Source organism: Betta splendens, chromosome 1, assembly GCF_900634795.4.
Source record: "Betta splendens chromosome 1, fBetSpl5.4, whole genome shotgun sequence".
Classification (NCBI taxonomy): domain Eukaryota; kingdom Metazoa; phylum Chordata; class Actinopteri; order Anabantiformes; family Osphronemidae; genus Betta; species Betta splendens.
Window position 1 is genome coordinate 598,486 of NC_040881.3, and position 17,395 is coordinate 615,880.

Here is a 17,395-nt window from a genome sequence, read left to right on the forward strand (position 1 = left end):
TGTCTCCCTGTCTGTCTGCCTGTCTGCCTGTCTCCCTGTCTGTCTGCCTGTCTGTATGCCTGCCTGTCTGTTTTTCTGTCTGTCTGTCTGCCTGTCTGTCTGCCTGCCTGCCTGTCTGCCTGCCTGTCTCCCTGTCTGTCTGCCTGCCAGCCTGTCTGTCTTCCTGTCTGTCTGTCTGTCTGCCAGCCTGTCTGTCTGCCTGTCTGTCTGTCTGCCTGCCTGCCTGTCTGTCTGCCTGTCTGCCTGTCTGCCTGTCTGTCTGTCCATCTTACCAACGCCACTGTTTCCGTCTCTTCTCAGTACCTGTCAGAGGTTCTGTTGGACCAGCCCATCGTCTGCACCACCTCTTCAGCCGATGTCCAGGCCGCTTTCAACGCTATCGTTGGCCGCATCCAGAGATTGTGAGTCGCTCAGAGCTGTGTCACTGATGTTGTGCGTTTGTGTGTTAACGTGTGACGTGTCCTGCAGCTGTAACCGTAACTCCCAGACTCCGCCCACAGTGAAGGTGGCAGTGGGCGGAGACCCGAGCTACCTCAGCACCGTGCTCAGCTGCTTCGTGGAGCAGCTAGCCAGCAGGACGCCCGACTGGCTGGGCTACATCTGTTTCCTGATCCTGCCCGTCGGTATGCACCTTATCGCTCGCAACCCAGCAGAACCTTCCCATGATGCAGTGTGTGCTGTCCCCTCAGCAGGAGTCCACCCGCTGGCCAGGAACCTGGGCTTCCTGGACGCCAGGTTCAGCAGCCTGTTCCTGGACGCCGGCTGGAGGAAGCTGTTCGGGCACCAGGAGCCGCCTCCTCAGGGTCGGACCTCGCCGGACAGAGCCGCGTTTGACACCGTTAGAGGTCAGAGGCTAACAGATGATCGGTCCGGTTGGGTTCTGCTCTGTTACTGTGTCCTCTGCCACAGATACTGTAGGAGTTGCAGCCCGAGTGTCTCAGTACTTGGCTGGAGCTACTGTTTCCCACCTGTGTCCCATCTCAGAGGCCATGCTCACCTGCAAGAGGTGTGTTCCTACCTCAACCCAGGACTCAGAACCCAGAACCGTCAACCTTCTTTTATCCATAATGATGTAACTGTTCATTCTTGCAGTTGCGAAGATGACTCCTGTCAGAAGTTTGTTCCATTCATTGGGGTAAGAAATATTATGAGTTTCTGCTTCAGGTACTTTCACTTTTACTTTACTGCTGAGTACTGCTTCTTGTCCATTCAGACGGTGAAGGTGGGCCTTGTGGAGCAAAGCTTTGTGACCACCTCAGGTGAACTGGACCTGTTTGGACCCGTCTGTCACATGATAGGTCTTCAGTAAACTGACCCATGTCCTACTCCCTCCACAGTGGACTCTGATGACATCATCCTGGGCCCCCCGCCCTCCCAGACCGGAGCCCCCATCAGCACAGCCTCCACTCCTCTGGCCTCACCCTCCTGCAGGTGGGTCCTGTCCTGCCTTTGCCTTTTAAGGCAACGATGAGAGTTCTAACGGGTCCTGTCCCAGAGCAGCTGTCCTGCGGAGGTCATGGGTCTGCAAGTGGACTACTGGAGCGGGCAGGGAGGAGGAGGAGGAGGAGGAGCCGACCGCAGGAAGGAGGTGGTGAAGAACACTTTGAGGAGCAACGTGTGTTGCCTGCAGGTGTCGAGGATCAGCGGAGAAGACCTGCTGAGCATGACGGTGGTTACCAGAGAAAAGAACAAGAAAGGTGAGGAGCAGGGTCCACAGGGCCGTGTAGTGATGATGATGATGATGATGATGATGAGGTTGATGAAGGTGCGTCCATCAGTCATGTTCCTCAGTAAGAAGACGAAGGAGAAGGAGACAGAGTCGAGGAGTCATCTGATTGAGGGAATCAGCAGGTTGATCTGTGCGCCCAAACACCAGCACACACTGACAGGTAAAACACACAACACACACACACACACACACACACACACACACAAATACGCGCTGACAAGTAATACACAAACACGCTCACACACACACACACACGCACAAACACACACACACATGCGTGCGCTAACAGGTAATACACAAACATGCTCACATATACACACACACACACACTCACACACACGCACTGACAGGTAATACACACACACACACACACACACACCCACTGACAGGTAATACACACACGCACAAACACACACACACATGCGTGCGCTAACAAGTAATACACAAACCTGCTCACATACACACACACACACTCACACACACGCACTGACAGGTAATACACACACACACACACACACACACACACTCCCACACACACACATACACACACATGCGCGCTAACAGGTAATACACAAACATGCTCACACACACACTCACACACTGACAGGTAATAAACACACACACACACAAACACACACACACACACACACACACACACACACACACAAACACACACACACACGCTGACAGTGTGGTGGAAATTTTCCATAAAGAAGCAGATGAGAGAGTTGTCCTTTTGTGCCATTTATTGAAATAATAAAGAAAATAAAAATAATGGGGAAAGCAAATAAAAAGCATGGATGTTGATCGTGCACATCAACAAACCAAAAACCAGCTGGGGAGATCAGTGCACACACCACGAAGGTGTGATGCAAAGAGCCCACGATCCTCAAGTTGCTTCTGCCTTTTAGCTTCTCTGTCCGACTAGGGTGGAATGTCTTTCTAACCCAATCAAATTACATGCACCATCTCCTCCCTGTCGCAGTGTGTGTGAAGATTTTTACTTTCTCACACCTGCATTGCTGACGTCCAACTATCTGTGAGAAAGGAGCACCAAGTCTCAACAGACAGAGACACAACTCCCCGACCTTGGGTTTGGGAGCTAGAGTTGAGAGTCCATCAGGCAGAGACAACCATTGAACAATCTAGGTGAAATGTCAAATGCATACAGTAAGACAAAACATAAGATATTAATTGCAGAACATAAGTCATAAATCGTATAATAACTGCATGGAAATAAGGAAGACACAATTTTTCCCATAACAGACAGGTAATACACAAACATGCTCTCACACACACACACACACACACACACACACACACACACACACACACACACACACACACACACACACACACACACATGCTGACAGGTAATACACAAACATGCTCACACACACACACACACACACACACACACACACACACACACACACACACACACGCTGACAGGTAATACACAAACATGCTCACACACACACACGCTGACAGGTAATACACAAACATGCTCACACACACACACACACACACACACACACACTGACAGGTGCATTTATTGTATTTCAGTCTCCATCGATGGAGTCGAGTGGAACGATGTGAAGTTTTTCCAGCTCGCGGCTCAGTGGCCGACTCACGTCAAACACTTTCCTGTTGGGATCTTCGGCTACAACAACAAACCCTGAACCTCCTCCTGCTCCTCCTCTCCTCTTCATGACTCCTCCCACATGATGTTGCTCCTCCTCTCCACTTAATCAAGACCAGATTTACCTGATGTGATTAGACTCATCGACTGGACACCTCGCTATAAAAGCACCGCCACAGGATGAAACATGAGTCAACAGGAAACTTCTTCATTTCAATTCAATTAAATTTTCAATTCAATTTTATTTATATAGCGCCAAATCACAACAAAGTTATCTCAAGGCACTTTACAAAGTAAGGTTTAAAGCCTCACACAACTAAACCCAACAAATCCCACATACAGCAAGCATTTAATTTGACAGCAACAGTGGAGAGGAAAAACTCCCTCTCTAACGAGGAAGAAACCTTCAGCAGAACCAGACTGGATGTGGGCGGCCATCTGCCTCGACCGGTTGGGGTGAGGGGATAGAGAGATAGAAAAGCACAGCAACAAGCAACAACAAGCAACAACAGAGCACAGGCAGTACGGTTGAACCAGAGATTGGATAGAGGCAGGATGGTTGGATCCGCAGCTGCCCATCACAGACACCAAGCTTTGAGTCCAATGACACCTGTAGGTGAGGAGAGAGAGGGGGGGAGAGAGAGAGAGAGCGGGAGAGAAGCACAACTACTGGAGAGAAAAAGGCAAGGTTAGTTAAACATGGGACAATGATGGGAGGTTATTGGACAGAAGAGGTAGAAGTAAACAGAGGAGCTCAGTTCATAAATGAAGTCCTCCAGCAGTCTATGTCTATTGCAGCTTAACTAAGAGATGGGTCCTGTGACTAACAATCATTGCCAGTGACCTGAACCATCAGTATCTATAAGCTTTATCAAAAAGGATGGTTTTAAGCATGATCTAAAGGTGGCGAGCGTGTCAGCTTCTCGAACCTAAAGAGGGAGCTGGTTCCACAGGAGAGGAGCTTGGTAGCTAAAAGCTCTGCCTCCCGTTCTACATTTAAACACTCTAGGAACCACAAGTAGCCCAGCACTCTGATAACGAAGTGTTCTGCTGGGAGCATAAGGAACTATGAGGTGTGGTGGAAATTTTCCATAAAGAGGCAGATGAGAGAGTTGTCCTTTTGTGCGATTTATTAAAATAATAAAGAAAGGATAAAATAAAAATAATGGGGAAAGCAAATAAAAAGCATGGATGTTGATCGTGCACATCAACAAACCAAAAACCAGCTGGGGAGATCAGTGCACACACCACGAAGGTGTGATGCAAAGAGCCCACGATCCTCAAGTTGCTTCTGCCTTTTAACCTTTTTCCCTGGACCTGGTGGAATCTCCTTATCACACTGTGGGTGAAGATGTTCATATTACACAGGGAATAAACAAGGCTACAGCCTTGGGTCTGGTGAGGCATCAGACAGAAAGGAGCCAGAGCCCAGGGTTAAAAGGCAGACTCAGGCCATGAACAATCGGTCACCTTGAGAGGGAGATAGATTGTCTGTCTGAGAATGTTCAGTTCTGGGTCTAATCAACAAGTACAGAATGCATGGTCACTATGCAGAGTCAGAAATGAACCCAAAAGCATTAAAGTACAATTTTTCCATTACAGAGGTCTTTAAGATAAGAAGGAGCTTTATCATTGAGTACTTTGTAGGTGAGTAGGAGAATTTTAAATTCTATCCTACATTTTACAGGCAACCAGTGCAGAGAAGCTAATGTAGGAGAAATGTGATCTCTCTTTCTAAGTCCTGTCAGAACTCTGGCTGCAGCATTTTGAATGAGCTGTAGGCTTTTTAAGGAGCTGTTAGGACATCCTATGAGTAAGGAGTTACAGTAGTCCAGCCTAGAGGTAACAAATGCATGAATCAGTTTCTCTGCATCGCTCTGAGAGAGGATGCTTCTGATTTTAGCTATATTTCTAACATGAAAGTAGGCGGTTCTGGAGATTTGTTAAATGTATGATGTAAAAGAGAGATCCTGGTCAAAGATGACACCAAGGTTCCTCACAGTAGAATCTGAAGCTAATGTTATGCCATCCAGGGTGGCTATCTGACTCAATAGTGTCTCTCTGTGAGTTTTAGGCCCAATAACAAGAATTTGGGTTTTATCTGAATTTAGTTGAAGGAAGTTTTGGGACATCCAGGATTTGATGTCTTTTTAATAACTTTGAAGTTGACTAGTTGATCTCTCTCATTTGGTTCCAAAGACATATATAGATGAGTATCATCTGCATAACAATGAAAATTTATAGAATGCTTCCTAATAATCTCACCTAGAGAAGACTGGACCAAGCACAGAACCCTGTGGTACGCCATAGCTAATCCTTGTTCATGTGGAGAATTTCTCATTTGCATGAACAAACTGGAATCTGTTCTTACAGGCATGTTCAATCAATAGGTAAATACATACCATAAATAAATACAAAACAAAACCCAAATGAATGAATACATAAATCTTTAGCAAATTATTAAATGAGGAGAAAACATAAATATACATCCTTGTCCACTGCTGGTTAGGGAGCAGCAAAACCAACCTCCACCTGTGGGGGCGATAACAAGGGGTTTAGTGTATTGACAGAAAAAGAAGTAGAAGAAGCAGTTGACAAGGGTATAATAAAAAAACTCAAACAAAAAGACACATTTTTTGTAATCTATAAGAAAGTACACTGACCGCGTGTCATTTTACAGACAAGAAGGTGCATATACAAGTCTTCTCTAGGTGAGATTATTAGGAAGCATTCTATAAATTTTCATTGTTTCAGGCTTTTGAAATGTTTGTGTTTGTCAAAATTGAGGTAAAAGTTTAGTGAAGTGATGTTTATTGTTTTTTAACGGAAAAGAGTCAAGGAGCATGCATCCAATGACATCTGTTGAACTCACTCTGATCATAAAAGCCCAGTTCGGTATGCCACCCCACGATTTGAATTGGCCACCCCATTGACAGTTTTCTGGGGATGCCACTGCGCGTCCACTTTCATGTCGGACCACTTTAATTTTTTTATTCCCTGCAGCATTAACACCTGCACACGGTCCCGCTCAGCTACTGCGCAGATGCAGACTTTGTTTAAATGAATTAACAGATTTATATGGAGGAGTCTGCTGCTCATTCACCTGCGCTTAATTCTAGGTTGATTGGTAACTAGGAAACTAGGAAACATGCGTGGATTCGTACTTAGTAGAGATTGATACATCCGGAATTTTTTTAAATTTGAACTCTCACACAAGCTGTTTGATTCCATGAGACTCAGTTTAACCTAAAGTGAGCCACAGACTTTTTCATGTTTCTGAATCGATCTATTCGCTGCCACACACAGTGGCAGTTTAAGCTGAGTGCCCAGTGGTCCTCAGCTCCAGTCACAGCTGGTTACCTGAGTCTGGCTGGGTCAGAACCTCGGTAGGCCACATGACTGAGCAGCTTTGGACCAATCAGAGACAAGAGGAGAGACGACATCACTCGCTGCTCTTTAATACACAAAGCAAGGACACTGCATTCACCAGTCACACAACGAAACAGGTCCTCACTGCGGTGGCTCAGGCCCGGCTCAGCAGAGTCTGTGGAGTCCAAACTCTTCTGTTCCTAAATAAATTCAGTGCACAAAACTATGCAGGTGCAGTCGTCTGTCACCAGCTGCCACGTCTTAACCTCCTCCAGCCAGCTGTTTGCACGCACTCCTGTGGTTGTGGTTTAAAGTCCATGCAAAACTAAATGAAACTCTACTTAAAGGACAGAAGAAGTAGAAGAAGTCTATGAATGTGTGGGAGGTTCAGTGCAACGTGGACTTGGACATGGAAGCTTGAAACCTGTGAAGACTGTGGAAACATCTGGACTTTTTAAACAACCATGTGTCCATGATGTTCAGAGCCTGTTACTCAAAAACCACATAGCTTTAATGACATAGACCTTCACCTGGGCCGGATCAGAACCCGGAAAGGCAGCGGGAACAAGCTTTGGTCCCGTGTCCACAGGACACCAGCAGGTTACGCATAATTTCAGGAACCTGCAGCTGAGTTTGGACCTTTAGGAATTAATCAGGCCTCATACATTACAAACTACAGATGAATTATACAATTTACAAGAAGTTGCAGACAGACAGAAAACTTTCAGAACCCTTGAAAAAAAATGACCCGTTCACTCCTTCAAACCCTTGAACAGGATTCCTCATACATCCAGCAGGATTCCCCAGAACCTTGGGGTTCTACCGCCTGCAGCCCCTCAGACGCTTCAGAAGCCCTTTATATGGCAGTTGGCCTCCAGCGAGGAGAAGACTATGTACATCAACCACAGGCTGAAGAACAAACTGGTGGTGAGGATCTTTGGGACTCTGGGTCCACCGAGTTCTCCGCCAATCTCAGGTCGGCGGCGGTAAATAAGGACGGCGATGCAGACGAAGGCAAAGATGGTGAAGAGCGTGACTGAGAAGGCCAACGTGCCCGGGTCCACCTGGAACTCCTGGCCCTTGGAGTAATGGTAGATGGCGGCGATGGACCAGGCCACGCCGATGCCCAGGAACACGTTCACAGCGTTGCTCCCGGTCACGTTACCGATGGATGCGTCAGCATACTGGTCCTGGATGGCAGCGACCTTACTGGCAAACGTGTCTGATGGAGAAAGAAAGACAACAGTTGACGCGTGAGAGGACTGGTGATCGTTCACTAAGTGCTGGGACGGATGGTGTCACACCTGGCACTGAAGTGCCCAGAGCCACAAACACCACAGCAGTGACGGAGTCCTTGAGGCCAACGGTGCAGCCGAAGTGCGATGCCAGGTCCCCGATCACGGCCGTCAGAAGGCCGATGACGCAGATGGAGACCACGAAGCAGGCCCAGCCACTCCAGTAGTCGGTGGGAGGCACGAAGGCGAACAGCAGCTTCCAGAAGACGGTCAGGAAATGCATGACGTAGTCGAAACAGGAGGGCGGCTTCTCCTCACCACACTCATCACTGTCGTCGTCATCACCTGAGAAACAGAAGGAGGAGGCTCTGATTAAGGAGCTGTCGTTGTACAGGTGGAACAGACTGGGCTCAGAGACATTACCGGATCCGACCGTGACGGCCTCCACGAACTGTTCCCTCCAGCTGTTGGTCCCGATCAGCAGCGCCAGGTTGGTCTTCTTAATGAGTTTGTCCACAGTGCTCTGAAAGACAAGAGGGAGACAGTGGGTTGTCTGATCATTGCTCTGTCCTGGTGGTGGGGCCTGTGACCTTTGACCTCCCCCACTTCACATGATCTGATTGGAGAGCTGTAGCTCAGCCTGTTTCCTTCCCAGTTGGTCATCTGATGATCGATCCGCTGCTCATACAGGTGACTTTTACCTGAACATGTTCCTAACGTACTAGTTTGTACTCTCACTTTGAACTCGTACGACTCCTCTATGATGACTTCCAGCTTCACGTGTTCTCCCAGCACTGGCCGTCCCATCTCTGCAACTCGCCGTTCCTCCGCTTCCTTCTGGGTCAAAGCCTCACTGGTGTCCTCTGAGAGAGAGAGTTCGTGGGTCAGACAACATGAATGATGGTACATACAGCACATCTAAAAAAGGAGCAAACAGGTGAAGAACCGTCATGGCGCTTCACCTCTGATGACGGTGGCGAAGGCAGCGGCGTGGTCTCGTCCCTGGACCTTCCTGTACACGTCTTTGCCTGAACAGAAAGGGGTTCTACTGAAACCAAATGATTTCAGGTGATGGTTTGGTGCCATGAGGGGAAGCAGACAAGCAGAATTGTTGTTTGCATGTCAGAGAGATGGATGTTTAGTGTGTTTGGCGAGGCGTGACCCCACAGGAGGAGGCAGTTAGTAACATGTGTCAGGCAGAACAAACCCTTGGTTCCATGTGGAACCAGGAAGAAGCGGGAACCAGGAGGTCTGTGATTTAGATGCCACTGGTGATCCAGCTGTTCTACTGTGACATTCAAGTGCTGCATCTCTGTTATGGGACACGTTGTTGCTTTAGGTGTCTGAGCACCTAAAGCAACAACGTGTGCCTCGGAGGAGTCTTACCATAAAGCTGCTTGTCTATCATGAAGCAGCACAAACAGAGAGAATTAGCTGAGGAGCAACAGTCAGTGTAGCACTGATGGATGGAACGGAGGCAGGTCACATACCTGTTTTCACGAGTCCACCTAGAAACCCAAAACAACCAGTCAGAGCTGCTGGTTCGCTATGTGCAACATTAATGATGCAATAACGAAATGACACCAGAGACAGAGACGAAGTGAAGAGTCAGGAAATGAGGCACGGAGCCACTCACCAACTTCTTGAAGCAACATAGCTGAAGAGGAGACGCAAGTGGGAATAATGAAAGGAAGAAGATAAAGAAACTGAGTTCAGGTCATGTAGAAACCACAGATTAGCTTAATGTTCCATGTCAACGTCTGTCTACGTCACATTAGTCAGGTTTGATGTCACAGGGTTAAACACACCAGTAACGAAGCCGTCCTAACGAACCAACAGAGGTTAAACATCTGACCATCTGAAAACAAGTGGTTGGGTTGATGTTAGCACAACTGTTGGGCCTGTCTGACCCGCCCCAGCTTGGTGCAGTATCCTAACCTGGCTGACACAGGCCATGCTCCCATGGCATTCCAGCCTGACCTGAACCCGTCTGGGCCAGAACTGACCACGGGTGAGTCTACAATCCCCAGAATAAGCAAGACGATGGTTCAGCTGAGGAAGGTGTGAAGGAGCGACAGCAGCAAGAGTCATGCAAAGTAAGTGGACCAGAGTTCAAAGGTCACTCCACACCTGTCCATCTCCTGTTCCAACTGGGCTCCTGCAGCTCTACGTAGAAGTTGGCCTGCTTATCATACTCCTCATGGTCAATTATTCTAACAGTTACCATTTTCCTGGAAAACACAGTGGGGGGGGGGGTCAGATGTCAGAGGTCAGGGGTCATGCATTAGTTCAGGGACACACTCTTGCAGGCTGCTCACGCCCTTCAGGTGCTCAAGGTTAAAGTCACAGTGACAGTCATGATCAGGCCCAAACCGTCAGAGCAGACATGTTCCGTAAAACCCAGCTCAGGCTCTAGACCTCCTGCAGTTTGGTTTGTCTCCTGCTGAGAGAACTGCTGAGCCGTCTATGGCCCGAAGACCCCCCACGGCTCTGCTCTGAGCCGCAGCGAATCACTGTGAATTTAACTGTCAGGTATGTGTTTAGACACAGGGGTCAGAGGTCATTAGTGACACAGGACACAGGAAGGGTCCTCCCCCACCTTTCCTCTCACTCATCTCCAGTAGCTGAGGTTCTCCCATCTCTAGGAAGAAGTTCTTGTTTTTCTCATATTCTTCATCATCGATTATATTGATCTGAATAGTTTTACTGAAACACAGAGAAACACAGAAGGAAAGGTTGCAGCAAGAGACGTGCACATGTAACAAGAGCTGAACAAAGCAAAAGTCACTTTAATCTGGTCCAGCGCCTGAGACCTGTTCTGACCCAGTTCAGAACTGCACCCAGTTGTGTTTAGCTGCTTATGGTGTCATGAATATTTGATGACAAACTTCTGCTCTTTGTGCCTCGGGGTTCTAGAGCCAGGCTTTGTAGGCCAGAACTGGTGCCAGCATCAAGGAAACAGAACCTCGCCTTCAGCCATTGGCCCATTTATGTAATATGAGCCGACTGACAGATCAGACGAATCAGGATTCAAGGAAAAGAAGCATTTCGAAAAATGTGTATAGTAAAAACAAGAGTTGTTGAGTTGAATGAATCTAAATCTGTGCTGATTTGTTTCTGTTGATCATTCATGGATTTGCTGAAGGACTTGGGTCCAGATAAGTGGAAATGATTGGAAAGCTGTCCAGAACCAGGAGTTTATCGCTGTTCTCTGTGGTGCAGATAAAGATGCATGTGGGGGGTGAGCTGGCAGCCTCCCGGCTCCCGGCGCTGCACTCGTCTGCTTTATGGGCAGATAGCGCGACGATGAGCAGGATTCTGCCGCCGAGCGCGCGCCGGCCTAATAAGGAAGAGAGCCGAGGGCTGTTTATCTGCAGCTGAAGCCCACACGGTCCACAGTGGGTCTGACTGATCCCTGCAGCCTGTCAACAAGCAGTTCGACCCAGACGTCCACAGCAGAGATGCAGAGACGATCGGGACTGGTCTGAGATCAGTTAGAGCCAGGCAGCAGGATGAGCTGTTACTGTGTCCGGTTGTTATGTAGCATGAGATAAGGTGTGATGGAGCAAAGGTTCCTGAAGGCGGCTCCACAGCTGACGCTCTGTACTGAAGATGGGGTGAGGAAGGCAGCTGAGCTACATGGGACTGGTTTGTGCATCGTGTGGCCGTCAGTGATGTGAGATGCTGTGGGGCTGGATGTGAGCCGCTGCTCTGTCTATATAAGGCTCCTTCACCAGCTCATCCTGCTGAATGCAGGCCAGCGTCCTCATTAATAAACGGAAACAAAGGAGCACGACACCGTTTCCATTTCAACGCGTGTTTATGCTCCGGGAGTAAACGTGTTGTCATGTCATTCCTGCTGCCACAGACATGGAAGGAAGCTATAAAGAGCCTAAAGCGAGAGAGCAGCAGCGCTGGGAAGAAGCGACAGCTGCTGGAACCACATCCCAACTAAATTTAAAGACAATGATTGAGGTAAAAGCCCACCAAACCTTGTTAGCCCTATTAGCATGTGGGCTAACAAGGCTGGAGGGAGCCCAGCTTCTGATCCCACCTGTCAGCTCAGGTGGGAATCAGCTTAGACCTCCCATGATGCAGCGCTGCACCTTTTCTGCCATTCACCACTACAGGAAATCTGCACTTACAAGATCTCGTCGTTGTCGAACTCTAGAACTCCGTGCGTGTCTTCGAAGTCCTCTCCGCCGCCCTTAGCGGTCCCCTCTATGGTCTTGTACGGCACCCTCACCACGCCACGGGCCCCGGAGGTCCGGATCACCTTCACCTCCATCACACCGATGCTCTCGCTCACCGTCACCACCGGCTCTGCGAACGAGAAGATCCCAGCGTGGTCGTCGTCAAAGATGGTGACGGTGGCTGTGCACGGCAGACCTAGACCCGCAGGGGTGTCCACGTGGTTCTGTTCCGTGTCGTCTGACGCGACCTTCACGTTGCTCAGGTGAACCAGGAAGTGTTCGTCTTCCTCAAAGATGTCATCGTCTATTATGTGGATGCGGATCTCCTTCTCGGTCTCGCCGGGCTGGAACGTGATGGTGCCTTCAGTGAAGGCGTAGTCCGACCCGGCGTTGGCGGTGCCGTCCTCGGTGCGGTAGTCCACAGACACGGTGCTGGTGAGGTCCCCGCCGCGGCGCACCACGTTCAGGGCCACGCTGCCACAGTTCTCCAGACACTGGTAGGCGCTGGGCTCGAAGAAGACCCTGGAGGAGGAGTGGCTGAGCTGGCAGCACAGCTGGTGCTGGGCCGCTCTCCGGGCCTGGTCGGCCGCATGCCTCTTCAGCACGTTGCCGGCTCCCGTCATGATCCTGGTGGCCTGGCAGCGGTAGAAGGCCCGGCTCTTCTGCTGCTGGCTCAGGACGTGGTAGTTGGCCAGCTCTACCAGCTGCTCCGCCTCCTTGTCAGGATGCTTCTGCTTCAGCTCCTTCAGGATCCTGGACACCTCCCTGCGGGACTCGTCCTCGTCCAGCTCCTTCATGTCGGGGCCCGTCTCTCTGTCGGCGGAGTCCTGTTCGTGGGAGTGGAGCATTTTGCCTCCCATCTCCACGTCGGCTTTCGAGGGACGCTCTGGGTCTCCCTCGGTCTCGATGATCACTCCCTTCCGCTTCCCTGCTCTGTATCGTTTGTACATGTATTTGTAGAACAGCAGCCGGCGGTCGGCCACGTAGGCAAAGCCAACGCAGATGGGAAAGAAGAAGAGTGTGAGCAGCCCTTCCCAGATCTCAACCACACCCGGGGAGAAGACGGCCAGGATCAGGTAGAGCCAGGTGTAGGCGAAGACGCTCCAGGCGGCCGTGACGAAGAACACGCGCAGGTGCTTTACTTTTCTGCTCTCACCTTCGGGAATCACTGACACACATAGGCCAATGATGACGAACATGTTGAAGGCAGCACTTCCCACGATGGTGTTGGGCCCCAGCTCCCCGGCGTTGAAGTTGTGACCACAGACCTCCACGACTGACAGCAGTATTTCTGGGGCGGAGGAGCCCAGAGCCATGAGGGTCAGGTTGGAGACTGTCTCGTTCCAGATGCGCACCGTGGTGGTGACCTTCTCTCCGTTGGGCTTCTTAATAGTGATCTGCCTCTCCTGGGAGGTGATGACCTCTATGGATGCCATGAAGCGGTCGGCAATGATGGACACACCCAGGAACATGTACGCCAGTGCCACGAAGTACACCACGGCCCTGGCGACCCGGTCGCTGAGCGCCGGGTGCTCCGGCTTCCACACGGGCAGGATCACGCCCTCAATGCAGTCCGTGCTCCCTCCGCATCGGCTGAGGTTGCTGAACGTTGAGTTGGACCAGAGGCTCGGAGGAGATCCACCCGCCGCAGAGTACGACAGCTGAGCACAGAAGAGGCTCAGCAGCGGCAGCAGCCGCTCAGCGGAGAGAGGAGACGTCTGAGCTCGGCTCATGGTGGCTCATCAAACCTGCAGGAGGCAGAAGAGGCGTGAGAATGAGTGGAATGGCAGACCAACCAGTACCGGAGCCACCGAGGCAGCAACACACACAACAGGACCACGGACACAAGCTAAAAGAGAGGCCGCCCGTGGTTTCCTCCTCCGACGCTTGAACACAGCTCATACGTCTGGATTCAATCACAGGTAACAGAGAATCAAAGCATGTTGGTTTTTTACTGTTAATGTGTATAAATGAACCATTTATCCTTCTTTGACCTCATAAATCAGACTACAAACATCTTGTCTCAACATCTTTAGCTATAAATGAGCAGAGTCTTACCTGTTTCAGTTTCTGACAGAAAAAAAATGTGACCGTTAATGTCAGAGACGCAAGCAGCGTTTTCATCCTGCAGCGTCTGCGTCTCCTCTGAGACAACGAAAGGAGACGAGGAGCAGGAGCTGGAAGACTCCTCCCTCCCTCTCAGACCTCATCCTCCCTGAACCGGGACAGTGTGAGGGAACCGGAACCAGAACTGACACCAGAACAACCACTACTCCTGCTTACTGCTAGTACGACTACTGTGGACTGCGAGTACTACTACTGTATACTGCTAGTACTATGAATGTTTTTTAAACTTTTAGTGAAAGCCTGATAGCTCAGTTGGTACAATGTTGGCCTATGAAGGAGGAGGTGTGATGATCGACTCCTCACAGCCTTGTCTTTTATTTGGATATTTTGTAACGGTCCCTTTCTATTTTGTGCCACTCCCCCAAAAAATGTCCTTACGGCCCTGGTTCCTTTACAGTTCTATTTAGTACTTCATAGACTACTACCACAGCCACAGTGTGTGTGTGTGTGTGTGTGTGTGTGTGTGTGTGTGTGTGTGTGTGTGTGTGTGTGTGTGTGTGTGTGTGTGTGTGTGTGTGTGTGTGTGTGTATGTGTGCATAATATATATTTTATTATTATATGTTATTATACTATTATAGCATTAACATGCTATTGAGGTCATGAGTTTTTTTGTCACTCACAATGCTCCAAGGGATTGCTCCGGGGGTTGTGTGTTTGCTCAGACACATGAAAGATTGGAGGGAACATTGTGTAGGCTCCCTGGCTATGATGTTGTGGTACAGTTTACTAACCCTGTAGTGGGACACTACACCAGGTCTGATACACAAACATCTTAATCTTAGTCATTTACTATTTATAATCTTAGTAATGTCTGACTACGATGGTTGAGGTGTGGCATCGCATGTAAGAATTATTTAACTATGTGTATTATGTAAATAAGTATATATATATATATATATATATATATATATATATATATATATATATATATATATATATATATATATATATATATATATATATATATATATATATATATATATATAAGTATATGTATGTATTAGAATGAGCACTTTCTGTAATATTATTATTGTTATACTAACATAATTATTAAAATTATTCTAGTTAATGTGCTAATTCTGTGGCTTTAATTATTTGTTTATCTATATGTTATGATACGTTGTGGATTTTTTTTTTTTATAACACACACACACACACACACACACACACACACACACACACACACACACACACACACACTCACTCACTCACTCACTCACTCCACCAGGCCACCAAATCCAAGGCTGATCAGAAATATGCAAAAAGGACAATTCATAAACACAAATCCTTAATCAAAAGGAGTGTGTAAGCATTATATACTCTCGACAAAGCAAAACTGTTCATCACAATACAACACTGAGACCAGTACATGCTGTTTGTCAAACTGCAGGAGCGGATGGAAAAACTGAAGAAACTACTTCAACTAGTACTGTGATAAGATTACTACACTACTACACATTACTGCATCACTGCAACCTTAGTAGACAGAAACGTTTGGCCCAGTAACCATTAAAGTAATCATTACTTCGTTTACTCCATTTTTACTCCTCAGCAGCATCACAGTCCTTGTGTTCGGTACTTGGAGTCAAACTAAATCTACAAGCAGGCGACAGCACAACTAGCACATATAGACCAGGTCTCCGTCCCACAGCAGCACCGCCAGGATCCCAGGTTCTGCACTCACCTCCGGTCCTGACGCAGTGGCAGCAGACGAGCAGAGTGTGTTCAGGTCGGAGAGCTGTGTCCGATAACGGCTCTAAATTTAAGCTCTAAACATGGTAAACATGGCTGCAGAGGCGCTTATCGCCCGTCGCCCCGCGGCCAAGGCCATACAAGGTGTGGGACATCCAGCAGCTCCTCGTCCCCATCGGTGGGGAGATAACGGCAGCCTGATGACGCAGGAATGCACAAGCTCAGACACACACACACACACACACACACACACACAAACACACACACACACACACACACACCACTCAACCTTCACCGAGAGCAGGTGACCTTCTCACACCTGCTGACCCCACAAGTGAGGATGGAGGGTGAGGAGCTTGGTTGGTTCCTTTCCTGCACCAGATCTGGAGACATAACAGAACCAGACGGTTTAAGGAGATGCAGCATTGAGCTCCTACAGAACCCCAAAACACCACAGAACCAGGATGTGGTCAAGCCTTGGAGGGCGGAGGAACCGCTGCTCACCAGTTCCATTCACATGCTTGACTCTTATCCTGTCTGGCTGCAGCAGATTCTACTCACAACGAACAGGAACTGCCTGCTGCAGCTGCCCATTGGTCCAGTGGGCAGGTTCTGAATGTGGTTCTGTTCTGTGGGTTCCACGACAAACACAGTCACCTCTGTAGCTCAGCTCACTGTATTTCATGTAGGCCTGCAGTGCCTCCATGTGGTGACTGATACGCACATATATTGGGATTGGATCAGTACCAGCACAGTCCCAACAAGCTTTACCAGGTGTCAATCTGAAAACCTGATGCTAGACTGACAAGCTGTTATAAGGTCATTCCTACACAGGTGGTCCCATGCCAGAACCCGGTGCAGACCTGTGGCAGACACTGGGTTCTGGTATGGGACCACCTGTGTAGGAAACAGCTTGTCAGAGTCATTGGTGATCTTCTCTGGGTTCTGTCCTCGTCCTGCATTCACACCCTCTATTGCAGCCAGAACCAGGCCAAGTTCTGAGGCAATGGCTCACGTCCAGCTTTGCTTGTGTGTCACACTTGACGTCACGCATCTGTCAGGTCTGACTACATGCCCCAGACACACCCGGCCTGCATGTGCTGCACAAAGTACCGACTCTAAGGAAACCAAGCTTATCTCAGCACAGAGCCCGGTTCTACGTTGACACCAAGACGCGGGTAAGCCACTGCTTGTTACTCATTCATCTGTGAGACTGTTTCAAACTGAAACCAGGGAGGAAGGAGTCCACTCAGTTCATACCTGCATAGCTTAGCTTCTGGGAGTCGTGAAGCCGATGTGGGCCTGGTTTCCCCAGAGCTGAGAGACCAGCGCTGCTCCAGGTACAGTACGTGATGATGATGTGTGGAGATATTCACGTTGGCGAACTGGGTCCAGACCTCTTGACCC

The 17,395-nt window shown here is 49.0% G+C and overlaps 2 protein-coding genes across 27 annotated transcripts in view; one reads left to right on the plus strand and one right to left on the minus strand.

The window, feature by feature from the left end:
• The window catches only part of LOC114857367 (phosphofurin acidic cluster sorting protein 1-like), a 12,835-nt gene extending 5,869 nt beyond the window's left edge, over window positions 1–6,966 (plus strand). For 5 of the 15 annotated variants that reach the window (XM_055503407.1, XM_055503506.1, XM_055503463.1 and 2 more), the window contains 11 exons: window positions 1–401; window positions 488–623; window positions 690–845; window positions 910–1,006; window positions 1,093–1,135; window positions 1,214–1,259; window positions 1,338–1,431; window positions 1,501–1,697; window positions 1,779–1,889; window positions 3,296–4,444; window positions 4,976–6,966. The exon at window positions 1–401 is cut by the window's left edge and continues 1,648 nt beyond it. In XM_055503407.1, coding sequence (XP_055359382.1) covers window positions 1–401; window positions 488–623; window positions 690–845; window positions 910–1,006; window positions 1,093–1,135; window positions 1,214–1,259; window positions 1,338–1,431; window positions 1,501–1,697; window positions 1,779–1,889; window positions 3,296–3,411 — 1,397 coding nt within the window. In that variant the 3' untranslated portion in view covers window positions 3,412–4,444; window positions 4,976–6,966. Of the gene's footprint in view, window positions 402–468; window positions 633–689; window positions 1,007–1,092; window positions 1,136–1,213; window positions 1,260–1,337; window positions 1,432–1,500; window positions 1,698–1,778; window positions 1,890–3,295 lie in introns of those variants that run through there. The other 10 variants (XM_029153776.3, XM_029153822.3, XM_055503439.1 and 7 more) reach the window with 9 other exon arrangements.
• LOC114857296 (sodium/calcium exchanger 1-like) lies at window positions 6,814–17,387 on the minus strand. Of its 12 annotated transcripts, none has more exons than XM_055503812.1 (11): window positions 17,249–17,387; window positions 12,121–13,916; window positions 10,106–10,206; window positions 9,612–9,632; window positions 9,466–9,483; window positions 9,362–9,376; window positions 8,938–9,003; window positions 8,714–8,838; window positions 8,399–8,498; window positions 8,045–8,320; window positions 6,814–7,962 (listed from the first exon to the last, which is right to left on the minus strand). In XM_055503812.1, exons 2-11 carry the CDS (start codon window positions 13,899–13,901, stop codon window positions 7,586–7,588), a joined length of 2,880 nt encoding a protein of 959 aa, XP_055359787.1. In that variant the 5' UTR covers window positions 13,902–13,916; window positions 17,249–17,387; the 3' UTR covers window positions 6,814–7,585. The 12 variants fall into 12 exon arrangements, with proteins under 12 accessions (XP_055359787.1, XP_029009501.1, XP_029009487.1 ...); XM_029153668.3 differs by lacking the exon at window positions 10,106–10,206 and adding an exon at window positions 10,575–10,681; XM_029153654.3 differs by lacking the exons at window positions 10,106–10,206; window positions 17,249–17,387 and adding exons at window positions 10,575–10,681; window positions 15,981–16,135.
• Between the last annotated feature and the right edge of the window lie 8 nt (window positions 17,388–17,395).

Excerpts from the sequence above, each read along its gene's own strand:
- LOC114857296 (XM_029153668.3), bottom strand. The coding sequence starts at position 13,901 with ATGAGCCGAGCTCAGACGTCTCCTCTCTCCGCTGAGCGGCTGCTGCCG. Across the intron at positions 8,839-8,937 it reads CTTCGCCACCGTCATCAGAG|AGGACACCAGTGAGGCTTTG; the intron begins GTGAAGCGCCAT and ends TCTCTCTCTCAG. Across the intron at positions 8,499-8,713 it reads AGGAGTCGTACGAGTTCAAA|AGCACTGTGGACAAACTCAT; the intron begins GTGAGAGTACAA and ends CTTGTCTTTCAG.